We start from the raw sequence: 18,946 nt of genomic DNA on the forward strand, positions 1-18,946 counted from the left end.
TATACACAGCATTAGAGAGCATCTCATACGGAGACCTTGACAAGAAACAAGAAGTAGAAAGAACAAGACTGATACTGTTGTGCCATTATTACAACATGGTTTGTGTCATACTCAACATGATTACAAAATCATGTTAAAACCAAGTTAAAAAACTGTGTTTGAACCCTGCTGAGAAGGAAGAGGGTGGATAGAGTGGGTAGCATTGAACAAGATTTTTGCTAACAAGGTTTACTGTATCAAAGCCCATACAACACTGAAACAGCTAAATCAGTGTTTAAAAAGAGTCAGCCATTATGGTTCTGCTAGTAAACCAAGCTTCTCTTCAGAACAGACAGTTAGCTAATAAGCTTTGGTTTCTCATCATGGACAGGACTTTACTGATACGCACCATGACGAAGAATCTGTAGTGACTGTATCGCAAGTATAAAGAGCTAATGGGATTCAAGATCTTACCATGGAATTTGTATAAACCTCCTAGATGATCCAGTAGAGTCTCCAGTGATTTGGACACTGGAAGCAATTCCAGAAATCTGTGGATTACAATATCAAATACTGGCAGGAAGCGGAGGCACACATTTCCAAAGTAGATGGGTAGGTACTGGGGTTGGATCTGAACAGGAGGATTGACTTGTTCTGCCAACCCTTCAAAATACAGCTTTTCAGGATATTTCTGTTGAAATCAAAACACAGATTTTTAAAAAGAGTATACTGAAAACATTACTGAGTACTTGCAATACTTTAAAAATGTTCTGAGGCTACATTGTACTCTATTCTGTAGACACTCCAAACAATTTGGAATTATATGTACATACAAAGAGAAGACATGAACACTGTAACTAAATATAATTGGACAAAATACAATAAACTCATTTTTCTTGAAAAAGTATTTAAAAAAAGAGAGAGAGTTTCACATTCACTAAAACTGGTTCAGGGAGGTATAAAGTAATAAAAGGAAATTAATCCTGATAGCAGGCAGGCAATGATACCATCACTTATCAACCCTTCTTGTCAAAGACTCCAAGGAAGATCAAGAGAGAAATCAACTCTATTTTACATTACATGCTTCCCCTGGAGTCTGAGAACACTGGTCTGTCATATGTTGAATCAATACATTAAAAATAATTCGTATGTGATTTTTCCCTGGGGAAAGGAATGAGACGGAGCCACACACGACATATAAAGCATAGCTGGATGGTGCTTACATACCATGTGATGGGGCACAATTTAAGATTTATACAATATTCCAACTGTCACGCCCCGCCTGCCCCAGCCAACAGTTCCCACATTTTGGGCAACACTAAAATCTGGAATGTTTCCCTTCCTGTGAGTGTTACATTCTATTTTCAATACTGTGGAAGCTTGCAGAAGCCTAGTTAAAACTGCCCCTTAATGATTACTAATGGTTAAACCTATATTAATGAAAAAACAAATAATCTATATTTTCTCCAATTCACAAACACAAACGAGAAACTGGGTCCTTGTTCTTTCTGACTGTCTTCCAGAAAAATTAAGCATTAAATGTGGGATTAAACTATATTCAGATGAGCAGAGACTCCTAATTCTTCAGTCACCTCTATCTTTTAGTATTACATGCACATTTTCTTTTTACATTATTCTGTAAACATAAAATTATTTTACATTAACCCAAATATTCAAAAGTTACTAATGTTAAATGCATCTTTAAAAGTTATTGCTGTGGTATTAAATGACACACTGAATAGCAGAACAAGGCATATAGCCAAAATGCAAATAATACACAAAACAAAGGACAACTTCAGCATCTCAGCTGCACAGCACACATTGCACAGTCCTCTGGTGTAATCTATAGTACCTTATGATAACTCATGTGCTTAGTATGCCAATCATTCTGTAGCCAGTGCTCTGGAGAGTTCTCCTTCACAAAATCACTCACTCGGTTTCTGAAATCATTAGGCTTGAGCAAGAGTAACTGAATTATGAAGTAGCAGACCTGGGCTTCATTTCCTTCATGGCTGCGCATAGCCTTTAACAAACAACAAACGTATTAGATTGCAGAACAATGTAAAATTATAGCTAATGCTGTCTGCTTTCATTCATAGATTCCAATGCCAGAAGAGACCATTGTCATCATCCAGTCAGATCTCTTGTATAACAAAGGCCATAGAACGGGGTGGCCAACCTATGGCTCCGGAGCCACATGTAGCTCTTCAGAAGTTAATGTGCGGCTCCTTGTATAGGCACCGACTCCAGGGCTGGAGCTACAGGCACCAACTTTCCAATGTGCCGGGGGTGCTCACTGCTCAAACCCTGGCTCTGCCACAGACCCTGTCCCCACTCCACCCCTTTCCGTCCCCCCCTGAGCCTGCCGTGCCCTCACTCTTCCCCCTCCCTCCCAGAGCCTCCTGAATGCCACAAAACAGCTGATCGGGAGGTGCGTGGAGGGAGGGGGAAGCACTGATCAGCAAGGCTGCCGGTGGCTGGGAATGGGGACCTGATGGGAGGGGAAATGATGGAGGGTGGCTGATGTATTACTGTGGCTCTTTGGCAATGTACACTGGTAAATCCGGCTCCTTCTAAAGCTCAGGTTGGCCACCCCTGCCATAGAACTTCCCCGAAATAATTCCTAGAGCACATCTTTTTGAAAAAAAAAAACCCATCCAATCTTGATTTAACAATTGCCAGAGATGGAGAATCTATCACAACTCTTGGTAAATTGTTCCAATGGTTAATTATCCTCATCGTTAATGACTTTAGGGTGATTAAACATCCTAATTTTAATATAATTGGCCAGCCAACTCACCCATTCACTATATTTTGTGTGTGTAGGCACAGAATGGAAGCAAGGGTCTGAACTCTGGACACCATCCCCTCCCAGTGATAAGTGCTCATCAACTTACTCGTTTTCCAGTGGAGAAATTCTCCCATGTTCCTCAGTGAGAGGCATCCCCAATCATAGCTTTGACCCATCTGCCAAAACCATTTTATGAACATCCCTCCAACACTGATAGTATCAAGAAAGGTATGCCAGTTTCAAAATTCTAGTCATTCCAGTGATAGGTACTTGTGAAACTGCAAACACTGCGTTCAGTTTTTAACATATCATTTTGGACATTTCTTTTGATAGCACTAGCTCCATACCAGGAAGAGAGATTTTAAAATCTGATGAAAGGATAGTACCTACTGAAGCAATATTTTAGCTAGTTTTTTGATAATTACTAACCAATGAAAAGAGCCAGAGAACTTAAAGGAGACAGAGCATACAATCCCTTGCAACCACCCTTTTGAGACAGCTGGCAGATTTTTAACCTCCCTGAAACAAAGATAACATTGTCCAAAGGCCACATGAGATTTTCCATTTATTTGCCAATATGGCATCAGTCATGCACCTTGTTCCCTTTCAAAATATGAACAATCATTGCAAAGCTAAGAGGGAAGAGAACCAGCCCCATACAATGGGTGTTAACAATTCCAATTCATTCAATGCTGTTATATGATCAATAAAGCTAGACAGAGTTCTCCTCACCAGAGAATGAGACAATTGTGATACTCCTAGTTTTCACTTACTCACTCATGGGGAAAAAAATAAATCTGTAATTCTACAGTACTACTTGATTATTGAACTAGTAATTAGACACTATTCAATTCAATATATTTGCACAAGAATGGGCATAGTTTGGGGGGGGGCAGGAGGAACAGTAGGGTGTTACCCCCAAACGGCAAGCCTCAGGCAGGCATGGAATTTGCCCCTTATGTGCCACCCTGGAGCTGCTTCCCCAAAAAACTGAAGTCAAACTACACTTATGCAAGTGACTGCTATAGAAGTGGATCAGAAGACATTGGCCAAATTTTGGATAGAAAAACATCTTGCACCTAACCTACTAAGGTCATACTTACCAAGCACAGTATCAGCCTGTCTAGTGTTACAATGTTATATTTCCACACCATGTCATTAAGAATCTCAATACATTTGTTGAGCTGCTGGCCTCCGGCTGACGTGGAGAACTCGTAGACCAAGAAATCCGCAAATGTCCTAACGTGAGCAACCAGAGCTCTAGCCCCAATTCTCTCCAAAACCCTAGCAAGCAGAGGGAAAGAAATGATCTTTTTACTGTAATATGCATATGTTATATGTAATAGCAGAAGCGGATTGCATAAATTATAGAAGTCTTGATACATTTTTATCTGGCCAATTTTGCAGGACTCTGTTTCAAGTTTTTATACAAAATATGCATTGAAATACAACATCAAAACATGCTAATAAGTGTAACCCAACTCCCAGAAGTGAGGGCACTCCAAGGTCAGGATACCACAAGCTGCTAATTAGCAGTAAAAATAAATCATTTTCAGCTTCATTTTCTGGGCATAAGTCTTTATAAATATACATGCATCAGTCTTGTAGAACTGAATTCTTCAGTAGGACGTGACATATGACATGCTGCTAAAACTAGTTAATTTTTTCTGTAATTTTTTTTACATACACAGTACCAAAGGCATCACATTTCCTAACTGCAGGGAAGCCTATCAAACATTTTATCAGATATTTAGTAATTGCTCTGACAGGCCTAATGAGGGAGGAAAGAGGATAACTGATTTTGTGTGGGTACAGCACGTGTTAAACTTTCTAAAACTGGAAATGAGAGTTAGACAGCGATGAAAATTATTGACTTCTTCAATTCAGAAATAAGCCTTCTGAGCAGTCAAACCAATAAAGCTTTTGGTATTTGGCTTTTGACTAAAATTATTAAAATATTTCAGATAAATAGTAAATAATGAACAGAAAGATTGTCTAGAACAGTACTTCAATGTAAATAAAACTCTGACTTTGTAGACCACTTATGTCTCCCCACCACCCAAAAAACTCCAACTCAACAGCTGAATCCTTCACCTGCATCTGTCATTTTTATCAGGAGATAAAAACAGCACCAACCAGTAGTAAGCACTACTGTTAGACATTATGCAATCCTTAAAGTATGTTAATCCTTCTAACTGTACATCAAAACCCATCATCTAACAATGTACTAAATCTGATATCCTAGTATAGAAGAACTGTGCCCACTGTACTTAAGAAAGCTTACCATCCCCTTAAGCTATAACTGGTACAGAATGCAGCTACACTTCTAAAGCTCACCTGTAGCCAATCTGATTAATGTGATCAGTCTCTAACAGCATCTTCCATAGGAGGCAAAGGAATAGGGGAGGGGAGCCCTGCATGGAAAAGTGGGTGATTATATCATTCTCATTGGTCATAGACTTCCACTTTCGGTATTCCTCTTCCACATTCTTCTTTAGGTTAAAACGGCTTTCTTGGGGAACATTATTCTGTTTGAAAAATGCCTGAAAGAAAGTTTGTTTGTTATTAACTGAAAAGTCTGAAACATTTAAGCAGCATTGTTATAGCTATGTCAGTCCCAGAATATTAAAGAGACAAGTTAATATCTTTTATTGGACCAACCTCTGTTGGAGAGAGACAAGCTTTTGAGCTTACACAAAGCTCTTCTTCAGGTCTGGGAAATGTACTCAGTGTCACAGCCACCCAAACACCCTGAGAGAAGCTGCTTCAATACAGAAATAAAACCCCCTCTGACCACACACCCCTAGTTGTCACTTATCACCCCACACTGGAACCCATCTGGGGTATCATCAAACAACTACAACTCATTCAATGGGAATCCCATCCTTAAAGAAATCTTTTCAGATTTCCCCCCCCTTCTGGCCTTCAAACAGCTCCCCCCCCCACCCATCTCATCATCAAAAGCAAGCTCCCCACCGACCAGGACACCTCAAAGTGACCGCACACCCTGCCAGAACAACAGATGCAAAAGCTGCTGACATATCTCCACAGTGAATGAAAACCTTTTCCAATGTGAAAGAAGTCATTTGTCATGTACATCTACTGGATTCTATTGCAAAGATCTGCAAACACTGCTTTATCTTTTTTTGATAGGCCACTTTTCAAACATTTCATCCTAAAACACCTACCATTTCAAAATCATGCACGATTTCTCATGTGACTTGAGCATAATGTAGAAGGGAAGAAAACTAACTATGAAGGGGACAACAAAGATCCCACTGAGATAATTATTTTCCCAGCTGTTCAAGCACTTAGGTTGAAACAATTACCTGCAGTGGAGCTGGAAAACAGCTTAGTGTGTGTGAAGCCCAGTTATGGGGGGTGAAACTCATGATAGTCTGCAATATGTCCTTGCACCAAGTTCCCTGAATTGAATCGGAGCCTGTGAAAAAGTCTAAATGGACACATATGCAACATTAATCAAACACAACGGATTGGTGAAGTTGGATCTTCACATAAAACTGACATTTCCTCCCCAGGCTTTTACATTAGTAGAACTTAAATCTTGGAAAACACAGTCAGGTTTACTTATTTGTCTGTCTAAAATGTTTATATTTCCCATCCTCCCATTTTTCCTTTTTCCACACTCTTGATTAATTCTGTAGAACCAACATACCCTGTGGGGAGAACGGGCTGGATTCTATCTTGCTGAAGATGCAAAATAAGAAGTGATAAGAGTTTCAGAATTCCTATGTTGCAGTTGCAAAATCTTTATAGCTGTTGACAAATGAGCTAGAAATAACCCAGTTTCCTTTTAAGATACGGGCTTAGCTTGCTGGCCTGGCAATCGGAAGACACACCTTGCTTGTAAACTGAGTCGGTATGATATGGAAATCATTGAGAGACAACAAACATGGAATCCCAAGAATCATTTTTAAAGAATCAACTTTTCCAAACAGAAATGCACGTGAAGCATTATCCTATGAAACATTCTAACTTGTCAATGTAAAAAGCTAGTTTTAATGCAACGTTAAGGTTGCAAAAAATTGAGCAAAACAGTCAAAAAATACCAAAAAATTCTTTCCCCATTCAAACTTTCACTCTCTTGGATTTTCTGATATTATAATTGTACTAATTCTCCAGTCAGTCTCCAGACTCGATCTGAAATTCCAAAGTAAAAACGGGGGTGGGGAGGGTGGGGGGGGAAGCTTTCATAAATCAGACCTTTATAAATCATAAAAAGGACACAAAAGCCAAGTTTTCTTTTGCTTTGCAGAGCACCTTTAAGAAGGCTTCTTCCACAACATTAACTTTAGCCCTGTTGTACATTCCATATATATTTATGGTGTGCATTAGTACGTGAGCATTTAAATTTAATAAGGAAAACTAAAATGGAAAATATCTATGTGCAACTTAACTGACTTTACATTGTAGAATAAACTAACTTCAGAATTCCTGACGTTCAGTTCTTGATTTCAGAATGTCAGTACTGCATTAATGCTAGCTGCTGACCTCTGAGTGGTATCTCTCTATTTGGAGGAAGATGATTTAATTCACTTTCACATAGATTATTCCTTATTTGACAAATTCACTCTTACCTGTCACATGTGTTGCTCTTGCTAGAGTCAAAATCAGAGCCCTGTTGAGTTCTTCTGACTCTACTGAAAGAACTGTTTTAGGGTCACTAAGGAAACGTGTAAATTGTGGTTGGACCTCAGAGCTGCCCAACGCCGTGATTAGCCTTAAAGCAGTGCTCTCAACACTAAAGAAGAGAAGGAAAAAAGTTAGGCTGGTTATGGGAAAAATAAATACACTGCTACTATAAAAATGAAAAACTTTCGTACGCCTTGTCATTTGTTTTTTTTTCTTCATATAATATATAATTATAATATATAATTGTTTTCAAAACAATTTTAGTATGGAAAGAACATGTACTCGTGCTTCTTGATGGCTAGGGCCAAGAATTTTAGATGATTAGTGATTTTGGATGCCTCCATCTTTGGGTTTTAAGAAAGTGCTGAGAACATTTACAGTGCCAGATAGTAATTACACTGTTTGAATTAAAATCAAAGGGGTTGGGGGTGGAGAAGGGAAATAAAATATTGCTTTTCATTTGAGGTGCATTATTTTAAGTTCTTCACTGGTCCAATCACAGCTAGTTTTCTCACTTGCTAGTTAGAAACAATTTAAGAGATAATGACATTGTATCAACTAAATTTACTGAAACACCTACAATGCAGAATCCAATTATTTCATTTCTAGTTGTGTACCTCTAGTTCCGTGTTGACAGGTCTCTACCATGATCTTATCTTTCAAAAGACATGCAGAAGTTCATAATCATAATCAATGACAACAGACTCCTCCACTTTCCTGTCCCCCTCACTCTGCTCTCCAGCAGAGATGAGTAATTACTAAGCAGCTTACAGTTGTACTTGGGCTAAGAGATCAGAATGCAGTCAGAAAGACTTCCTTGGTATCAACTGAGAAAACTGATCTGGACAAAGGAGCTTGATACTCAACAGCTCATACCCCTCCTAGAGTTTGGCTTTATTAACAAGGACCTTTCAACAATTAAGTTCAACTCAAGCTGTTTCCCCACACTTGACTGCACCTCGAGCTTCTATCACTCTCAGTGGAGCTGGTAGGGAAGTTTTTGATGAAAGCCCTAATCACTGGGTTAGTCAGTATCCTGCAAGGGGTGTCACCCAATCTCTCCAACTGGTGTGGTTCCACTTTGTATTAATAATTAAATATTCATTGGGTCAGAGAGAGTGACAATAGCCCTGCGATTAGAGCACTCAATTGGGATGTGGGAGAGGCAAGTTCAAGTAGCTGCTGCAAATCAGGCAGAGCAAGGACTTGAACCTGGGTCTCCCACATCCCAGTGAGAGTGCCTTAACTCCCGGGTTATTTGCCACTCTGTGGTGGGACAGTATCTCTCTTTGGCTTTTCGTAGAACACTTTGAAATGTCTTGCAATGATGCCGAACAAAACCAAATGCTGAAATCTTGAAATCTGTTGTGCAATGGAATTCTTGTCTTCTGGCTAGTCCTACTGTTCAGTCCACACCCTGATATTGCTCCATTACATTCAATGAAGCCACCTTCTTCTGATTCAGCAGAACCCACTTAACACTTTCCTAGCAGAATCAACAGCTGCTAACATGATACGTTTATAAGGCAAACACTGACAACCTATCATGTAAAGGTCCTGCAGGATTTTCAATAATTTACTAAGGAAGGGGATAAAAGTTTAGTGATGGTTACCCTCACTCACCAGAGATGAAGCTGGTTCTGATTGGTCTGTGGCACAGCAGCCAAAGAATGAAGATGGCTCAGCAGCTGGACTCTGTAGTGAGGCTGGATGTGATGCATACGGTAGCTGAACATCTCCAACAGTGTGTGCAAAATTCCCCAAGCATGAGATTTAAACACTGTTGGCAACAGCTGACCTAATAAGAGAGAAGAGAATGTATCAAGTATTTTCCAGTGAGATCATTTGGAAAAGGCTATTTTGCTCATATGTGCAAATATACACCCTTTTATAAAATATGTACCGAGTAGATAGATGGCTCTCCTGTTTAAACCACAAGATCAGGCAAATCTTTAGTGATATTTTATCTAGTTATAGGCGTTTTAAGTCTATCCTAAGAAAAACATACTGCCATATCACCAACTCCTCTTAACATCTGACATGAAAATGAAATCTATTCCTGATGTAAAAGCATAGTTATTATATTCAATTGCAAGCCATAAACTACTAAAAGAATGAATTAGCTCTAACACTACACGCACAAGTATCATCTCTAATAAGTGTTATTTCTCTTCATATGTGTGCATTATATTTACTCCATACTGATTAATTAAAAAGTCAATATAGTGCAGATGTACAAATAAGTAAAGTGAAAATGTAGTTGCATGTTGAGCTTGACCAATTAAGTATATTTAAGCTTAAGAGAGAATCTGTAGAGGATAACAACATACTTATGCACAACAGACAGAATACTTAGGCCCTGATCCTACAATAGATGGCACACAGGCACAGTGGTGTTCTCCTGTAGAATCTATTGCAGGATTGGGGCTATATAATATGAATTCTTTGTTTCTTCCTAAGTATTTGTACAGCCCCTTGAACAGTGGGGCTCTGACCTTGATTATAGCTTTTGGGTACTAATGAAATATAAAGTGTTATTAAATAAAACATTTTTTCTTACTGATAAAGCCTTTGATGCCCAAGGACTCTATTTCCATATAAACCAATAAGCGACTGTATGTCTCCACAAGTGCTGGTGCCAAGGCCAGACTAGACTTTGCATGGGCCAGTTTAATCACCCTGGTAGCTATGCTGTGAATAAGACTGAAAAAAATAAAAATAAAGAAGTATGTACTTGAAACTATTAAGAAATTAGTTGTATAAGCAGATAGAAGTTCTATTCATTCTGAAGAAAACAAAACAATACACTTTCCTCTTTATACAGTTACACTTACATTAAGATCCACAGGTAAATCGATTACATTTTAAAACCATATTATTGTACCTCATTTTGGCATGAACTGTAAGCGAATCCAAGAGGTTCATTGGTAATGGGGTTATAGATCCGGAAGCCATGCAATTTGTTCCTGGAAGAGGTATCCTCATGTTGCCATTACCATAAATAGTTTCTACTAGAACACCCATAGGCAATGTGAAACATTCTGAATTGGTTGAATATGCATTACATAATAAGGCGATCTTGTAGTCATTCATCTGTAAACTTTTATTCCTTAGACTCTGTTGTAGGAACCTGCATAATCAAGACAGGTTAAATGTTAAGTGAAAGAAAAGAAAAAGAGAAAGAAAAACCAAGACATATCTGCACTGTAAATATGAGGCCAAATTAATCCTTCATGTAAGTCCATTGTAAAGTTTTTGTTTTTCCATTATCATTCAACTATCATGGTAAATAGGTGATTAGGATTTTGTGCCCAGGCAGGTATATATTAGGATAGCTTCATAAGTCTTGGGTAAAGGGACAATTGTTGGAGTTATGTGTCAGGCTAAAAGTTATTTAATAATCCTATTTTTGTTATTTATATTTTAGATTATTAAAACTGAAAACAAAACATAATTTAGTATTCATCATTTATTGACTGTTTACTTTTTTGCATTTCACACACTTTGAATAGTCTGTTTCACTTTCTGGTACTCAATAAATAGCGCAAGTGTAATGGTAGAGTTGTAAGGAAAACAGAAACCTGTTTGAAGTCAAAAGAGAAATTCTTCTTCTTAAAAATGCCATGAAAATATTTAACATTAATTTATGTGAAACTCATTTGGGCTTGAGCTACCTGACAATAGTCCTTTAAAACATGATCAAAATAATTCACCTTTAATGTTTTTAAGTGTAACTAAAAAAACTGACACTGCGTCATATTGCACAAAACAAATTCTAAACATGGATTTGGAACTTTCTTTTTCTTCTTTGGTCCTGACTAAGAATTAGCAGTAATATGAAATTAAAAACCAAACAAAAAAAATCCAAAAACCAACCAACCAACCAAAAACCGAAACAAACCAAGCTTACTCATGATGAAGCTTAAGAGAATGAGGAATGGGAATCTGTAATTTGGAGTTGTCACTGTGAGCCTTTCGGTTCAGGTGTATCCATATACAGGTCATTGCAAAGGCATGAGTCGACTGTGGTTTGTTAATATCAGGTACAGGAATACACTAAAGAAAGAACACACAAATTTCGTATTGTATGTATAATCTTTTGTAACAAAACTAACATTCACTGATCAAGTGTCTTTTTTTGATATGCAGAAGTGAACAACACACTTATGTAAAAAGAAAAGGAGTACTTGTGGCACCTTAGAGACTAACAAATTTATTTGAGCATAGCTTTCGTGAGCTATGAAGTGAGCTGTAGCTCACGAAAGCTTATGCTCAAATAAATTTGTTAGTCTCTAAGGTGCCACAAGTACTCCTTTTCTTTTTGCGGATACAGACTAACACACTTATGTACAAAATTTAGGTCTCACACATGTGCATACAACTCCAGCTGAAGTCAAAAGAAACCAAGGACTGAATGTGGCTGTTATTTTTACCCAGAGAACCTAATAAATCATTCAAAAACTTCAGTGGATAAATGCTTACATTTACAATATTAAGGAGTCAAGGGAATTAAATACTTATTTTTGTTACAACCAAATGCTTTCAGATTCAGCCTCAGTTTTGCACAGGACAAATTTCAGAGATTGGTTATGGGATATAAAGCCCAAAAATGGAAATAGAGAGATAAAATACAGAAAGACAGAAAACAGCAGTAGTTTGACAGTCAATATAAAACTTCCATTAACAGCCCATCAGGAAGAAAGGATGCCTTTGCATCTGACAGTCAAATATCCCACAAGAAAAAGATGTAATCTGTTCAATTTATTTAAATTGCGTTTAAAACTGGTTTGTGGCAAGTGACAAAATCCAGTTGGTTTTATACGCTGATGCACACCAGAGAACCCAAGGACAGAGAAGTATCAAAAAATAAGTGTTCTAACTTAGTTCTCACTCCTACAAAAATGCACAAAGAGCCTGTTCATAAATCCAAAGTGACAGGAGCTACTGCAAGCAGGGTGCAATGTGCAGGATGTGTGACTGCAAGTCTGAGTGCTCATCTCACGGCTTTCAGAGTAGCAGCCGTGTTAGTCTGTATTCGCAAAATGAAAAGGAGAACTTGTGGCACCTTAGAGACTAACAAATTTATTTGAGCATAAGCTTTCGTGAGCTACAGCTCACTTCATCGGATCTCACAGCTGGCAATGGGAATTATGCACACAAACATTACAGAAACTATTTGTGTGCGCGAGCATGTGTCCCCATGCCCAACTTCAGCAACTAATCAGGACAGTGTGCATTTCAGGATGGGAAAGTGGTGTGGTAGATCACTGCCAGTCAGAATACAAAATTAGTATCGCTTTTGTAGTTCGTGCTCTTGTATGGGGGCCCTTTCTGAGAAAAGATATTTTCTTATTTACTCTATTTATGGCATGAAATTATTTTAAAAACTCCACCCACTCTCTCACTCTCATTTTTCCTTAAGGAGAAAAGAAGAACTGCAGTGCTGAAATGAAAGTTGTGTTAAGCATAGTTGTGTGCTGAAGATCACACTACTAGGTCAGGGGAGGCATTCAGCATGAAACAGGTGTAAAATTAAGGTTGTGAAGACAGCCAAATTATATATTTAAGGCCAGTTGGTGGTTCTGTGTGCGCAGCAGTGCAAAGGAGTCCAGGAGAATAAAGTGCCCTCGTTACTCTATTGCGCTGGTTTCGAGACTCAGAGGTAGCAGTTGCTGGGGATAGGTGGAGGGAAAGAAGGAAGAAGGGAAAGGAGGAATAGTGCTTTCTGAAAGGCTGCTACACCTTCCTCCGCGAAAGGGGACAGGATAGGGTGAGGAGTGGGCAGAGCTTAGGCTCCAGCCTCCACTACAACACATTGCCTAGCACCAGGTACAGGAGGCCTCCAACAGGGGATTTCCCCCATCAAGCAGAGTTAAACTAGGAAGCAGATTGTGACTTGACCACAATCTGCTTCCTGGGACGCTCCTGAGGTACTAATGTGTTACCTCTTGCTTAGAGTTCCTGTCAAAGCCACAAATGAGCTCTTAATTATCATCTTCTGTGGATCAGGTCTGCAACGTTTACTGATACCAGTTAGAAGATCATACAAAGATCAAGGGTAAAGTATGTACCTTATTTAATATCAATGCACCTGATTTTCAGAAATGCTGAGCATCTAGAGCTCTTTTTGCCTGCAAGTGGAGCTGTGGATACTCAGCACCTCTGCAAATCATATCGTAAACTTAAAGTGGACACTGTTACAGTCAACATTATCTCTCAAAGAGAGGTGCTGTCAGACATCCGAGGACTGCTACTATTATTGCCCTTTATTTAGCCATTTGTACATACACCTCTCACCTCTACCCCTACAGTAACTTCACAATGTGGGTTTGCAATTGCATATCAACATCACTTCAAATCATGTTAGCTAACTTTTTAAAAGTACAAACAATACCCCTAAAATGCCTTGTTCACTAAAAATATGAAAATGCATCATTTTGCATTATCCCAGATACCCAAAGACTCACTGAAACTCTTCATATCAGAAATGCCACCAAACATTGATAGAGAAGAAAAAGAAGTCCTTGAGACTTTCACAGAATAGAAAAAATTCTTAAAAGATTAGTTACAACTTATTGTGGTGCCAAATGCTTCCCCCTCCACCCAAATTTAATTATTAGAGAAATTCAGCACATAAATGTTGAACTTACGGTAGTTTTCATTTTATTTTTGTAATTCCCTGTTGAATCATGTGACACACTATTAAGGTACAAGTTAAGAGCTAGTATTATTATTATTACTCCTGAAGGCTCATTTTAATTAACACATTCAATTATGACTTTGGCTTTTAATTTTGTATGGAAAACTCACTTCTTTTTCAGGGTAAAGGAGATCAAAAAGCTTCATAACTGGGAGGAAGTCAGCCAGTGCATTTTTCTGAATGCTGCCAGAGATGAATTGCAATAGTACCCACATCAGATGGTCTCTGCCTTTAATAAGACCTCGTCCTGCCAACTGTTTAAAAAACACGAAACACACACCTTATTTAGGAACAGATACACTGCAGGCAAAGGAAAAATTGCCTCTAACCAACCATTTCTTGCACATTAAGTCTTAAGAGTCATTCATATATATATGTAAGTCATTCATATATACATGCAATAAGTTAAAATAGTTAAGCTTTCCACAAGTTGTTGGGGAACATTAAAAAAAACTTCTTAGAAACACTGGATTTGCATTTCCATCACTGGGACAATATGGGCACAATGGTCTCAAAAACTGAAAGGGTCATGGGTTTGAAAATCAGCTGCTTTTTATGAAGGCTAGGTCTACAATATTTAGTCTGAGTACAACGTATAACAGTATAATCTGAAAGAAAAGAAGACCACCTTCAAATTCCAGCTGCAAATGTATTTTACAACGTATCTAAGTACAGCATCGTATCCTGTAATCTAATGCAATGAAGAGAAGGACCTAACCAGTTAACATCATGATAGAGAGCAGGGGATGAATCAGTGTCCACGTCGCACTCCCCATCAGTACTCGGCCCAAGCTGGGGAAACTAATGATCCAACCAGCAGACCAAATTTGGTGACGAGTCCTGGTCACGTGAAACCTGAGGCACATTGCGCATATGCTAAGAAGAACACAATGATTTATGTTTTGTATGAATACTTCATCTCATCTCTGCCACTGTGATTACAACCTTCAATCTCACAGAGAGGGATTTTTTTCACATCTTACCAAAAGAGAATGCCACAGAAAAGGTACCTTTTGATGGAGTGACAGGACCATGTGAGGAAAGCTTGCAAACTGAAAGAGGACGAAGAAAATGAGCTGGCTGGAAAGGTGCTGCCACAACAACTGGCTGGTTCCACCATCGTCAAACTTCTCCTCAGTCTCTGAACGTTCCATGGCATACACAACGAGGTCCACCAACTGGTCTTCCAGCACAGGACAGCGCTGTTTGTGCTGCAAGGCAGAGACCAGATACAGTATTCCAAAAGCTTTGCAATTAACTTCAACACAATGGTAACAATTTCAGTACAGTATTTCGACAGAAGGCTGGGAAGCATGAAATGAAGTCTGAACTTAAGAAGTTAAAGGATAAGCCAGTGTATTAAAGCTGCACTGTGTTACAGGTCACAAATAATTTTACATTCTACCATATATTAATTCCCTGCCCCTCCACACATAAATAATTCTCAGTTGATACTTGTTGTAACAGTTTTCATCAGTACAAAATGTTATTTTTCTGCCATAGTATTCATGAATCTGCAAAGCCCAAGTGTTCTAAATCTGAGTCTATGTGTATACGAAGAGAAAACACTAATTGTTCCACTAAAAACAAAGGATGTATTCCAAAAACAACATAAATATTCAGATAGGCTATCTTAAGGGGATGTATGATCTCTTTCAGTTCCGATTCAATTCTGTTCCAATTAAAGTCAACAGCAGAAATCTCAATGATTTCAATGGCAGAAAGAAACGGCCTTTGGTTAGGATCCTAAATTTTTATTTTATAAATCATGGTTTCCTACACTTGGAGCTGGGGTGTGATCCCTCCTTTGAGGCTAGAGTGCTAAAAATAGTAGGGTAGCTGCAGTAGCAAGGGCAATGGAGAGCAATGGCCCAGGTTAGCCACCCTGAGTACATACCCCTAAGGTTTGGGAGTTTTGTACTCAGGGCAGTTAGTGCATACTGTGGCTCACCACTGTCTATGATACTGCAGCTATGCTACTATTTTTAGCAAGCTAGTTTGATTAGAGCTAGTGGGAGCATGTCTACTCAAGCTGGGAATCACACCCCACATGTCTACTCAAGCTGGGAATCACACAACTAGCTCCAAGTTGTAGACATAGTCTTAGACATTATTAGTGTCCCAAGTAATGGTGAAGCACTAGTTTATATACCACAGTGATAAGAACCATAAAAATTATTTAGCTTGCAGCTTCTCTACAGTGTGAGAAGCAATTTCCAGGCCCCTAAACACATAAATAAATAAATCACCTCTTAAAATATCTCTCTTCCGTGATGTCTTTTAACAATGACCAAATATAGAATATATTCATTACATGTGGGTACATATATGTGTGTACATAGAGAGAAAAATAAAATAGCTGCAGTACTCGAAGTTTTTGGTACAAGTTTAGACTATTTTCTGTGCATAATTTATAATGTAAACACTTTTGTAAGGAACTGTGTATTACTTTATGTTTATACATCTTCAAACAGAATGATAAACCCTACATGCTATTGAGGGGGTGGAAAGCTGAGTGTAATTTGACTCTTTCCATACAGTGCTAAGGCTCGAAGATTTATTGCGTCATTCTACAGACTAGGTTTAAAAATAGTTATATTTAGATTTTTACACCTAATGCCTGTAACATAATGCAGCCTTAATTAAAGAAAAAAGTATTACTTTAATGATGAGAGAAAAGAAGGAACTGAGCTGCTCAAATACTAGTCATGAAAATACAGTGTCCCTTTCTAGAGGCAAAAAAGGCTTTTTAAAAAATTATTATTTTAAAAGAAAAGAGAAGTTTAAATTTTTTTTTACCAAAATACATGTAGGGCTTTCTTAACAAATGAATTCGTTGACTTGCTAGCCAGGCAGCCTAAACACCTTTTTAATAAAAAAGGAAAGAAAATTGCTGAAAGGAGATGATCATTCTAATTTTAACCAATATTAGTCTTTTGCCAGGAAAAAGGGATTTTTTCCTTCAAATTAAGAATAAAATGCAAGAATGGAAAAACTTGACAAATATAATGAACACCATCCCCTCTTTTACATGCTCTTTGCCAGCTCAAAACTGCAGAAAGCTACAAGTTTAGCTGCGCTTTCTTGAAGCATGCTTAACACAATCTTCTAACTAAAAAGGGAAGCATCAATTTCTATTTCACCTTCTCTTCCAAATACACAATGCCATTGTCACATATCAACCACATTACAGGTTTACAAAGAGCAATATTAACACCACCAGTTGAGAATACTTTTTTCCAAATGCAACTAATTAAGAAGCAGAGCAGGGTGCAACAGACAACACTACAGACTATTTCATAATCCAGCATGCAAAACTACTGTGTACAGGGCTTGAAATTCACTAGCTTGATAGGCAGTGGGTTAATGTCCAACAGCCCACCAACATTAGCCTATATTAAAAAATAAATGTTATTCAAAATATACAATACACAGGAAAATATGACCGTGAAAAAGAAAGCCAGAATTTCCAGCAGGAATTTTCTACTAGTAATGTACATTTTATTCTATAGTTTATAATAAAATTGACAAAACGGTAGTCATATCCCCAGTACATTTAATTAAGGAACAAGTCTTAATAAATATATATTTTTACATTTAAATAATATCAAGGTTCGGATAAACTTTGGAGCCAGGAAATTCAAACATACAGCTGATCACTTTATCCTCTATTCATATTGCTTTAAAATAACTTTCAAGGTATTGGGAAGAAGCTTAACAATGGTTTTTGAGTACAGTCTTTCTGCATTAACTCAATATCTGGCATTTTACTATTTTCCGTACATAAAGGTTTGAAGCAACTTATATGTAAACCTCAGGCTTTGGACTACTCACATGAGTAAATTTATGCACATGTGAAAGTTTGCAGGATTGGGGCTTTAATTTATTAAGAACAAGCATATCCCATGGACTAGTCTATAGTATGAATACATATAGCCTCATGGTTTAACTCCTTAAAATACCAGAACAAGCAGTTACTAATTTGCCTTTTTTGGGTTAAAGGACTATTTTTGGAATTATATATGAATTTTAAAAAGTATCTGGAACAATTAAGACTTCTCCTCTAAGACCCACTTATTACAATAAATTTTTTTAAATTTGGTTAAACAAAATGATTCCCAGACTAGTAATTGGAGTTTCATCCTGAAACAAGTTTTTAAATGCTTGAAAAATGGGGATTTATATTTGAAACTGCAATTAAACCATAAACAAATATGAAAAAAAATCAGAATAGTGCTACCATGGCCATTTCTGACTTTCTGAAAAAGTTTATAAGACCAATTCCTGAAGAATGCCATAGTGAACTGGTCAAAACTTCCACTGGCTTCTAATGGAAAAAATATTTAGAGAAAACACATTTTTAAAGGATTTTAATAATTCAATAAATAATGCAACTGTCCTCATAGTTCTCAAATATTTTATAAAATATGGATGGTTGAGCTATCTGAGGAACAATTAATAAATGATTTAGACATAATGGATAAAACTGGTACAAATTGCCCCCTTTTCTAAATATGGTGGTTATCCAGGCTCGTAATTAGCTTGTTAAAATTGCAACCAGTCATTTGTATCGAGTCCGATCCTACTTCTACCAGCTTAATGAACATTTTGCCATTTTCTTCAATAGGAGCTGAATCAATTCCAGTAAGTAGAAGTATGTGCCATTTCTGACATGCAACCATATGAATGGAAAAATATCAAAGGACTAATTTACACCTTAGCACCAGTGGATCCATAATGTTTGCCATATTAATACTGTGAAATGCTAGGAAATTCAAATTCCTAGTACCAAACAGACAATGTGGTAAAAAGAAGAGGGAAAG

The 18,946-nt window shown here is 37.7% G+C and overlaps 1 protein-coding gene across 4 annotated transcripts in view; it reads right to left on the reverse strand.

The window, feature by feature from the left end:
- Positions 1–18,946, reverse strand: part of MED23 (mediator complex subunit 23) — a 61,184-nt gene that overhangs the window by 17,818 nt on the left and 24,420 nt on the right. For all 4 annotated transcript variants that reach the window (XR_006279972.1, XM_038394599.2, XM_038394598.2 and 1 more), the window contains 12 exons: positions 15,134–15,334; positions 14,234–14,377; positions 11,334–11,479; positions 10,308–10,553; positions 9,984–10,126; positions 9,047–9,221; positions 7,369–7,532; positions 6,100–6,224; positions 5,108–5,313; positions 3,874–4,054; positions 1,832–2,002; positions 454–670 (listed from right to left, as the gene is read on the reverse strand). Coding sequence is in view for 3 of the 4 variants with exons in the window: in XM_038394599.2 (XP_038250527.1) it covers positions 454–670; positions 1,832–2,002; positions 3,874–4,054; positions 5,108–5,313; positions 6,100–6,224; positions 7,369–7,532; positions 9,047–9,221; positions 9,984–10,126; positions 10,308–10,553; positions 11,334–11,479; positions 14,234–14,377; positions 15,134–15,334 (2,119 nt within the window). In the remaining variant the exon portion in view is untranslated. The remainder of the gene's footprint in view (positions 1–453; positions 671–1,831; positions 2,003–3,873; positions 4,055–5,107; positions 5,314–6,099; positions 6,225–7,368; positions 7,533–9,046; positions 9,222–9,983; positions 10,127–10,307; positions 10,554–11,333; positions 11,480–14,233; positions 14,378–15,133; positions 15,335–18,946) is intronic.

The sequence above is a fragment of the Dermochelys coriacea genome, chromosome 3, assembly GCF_009764565.3.
Source record: "Dermochelys coriacea isolate rDerCor1 chromosome 3, rDerCor1.pri.v4, whole genome shotgun sequence".
Lineage (NCBI taxonomy): Eukaryota > Metazoa > Chordata > Testudines > Dermochelyidae > Dermochelys > Dermochelys coriacea.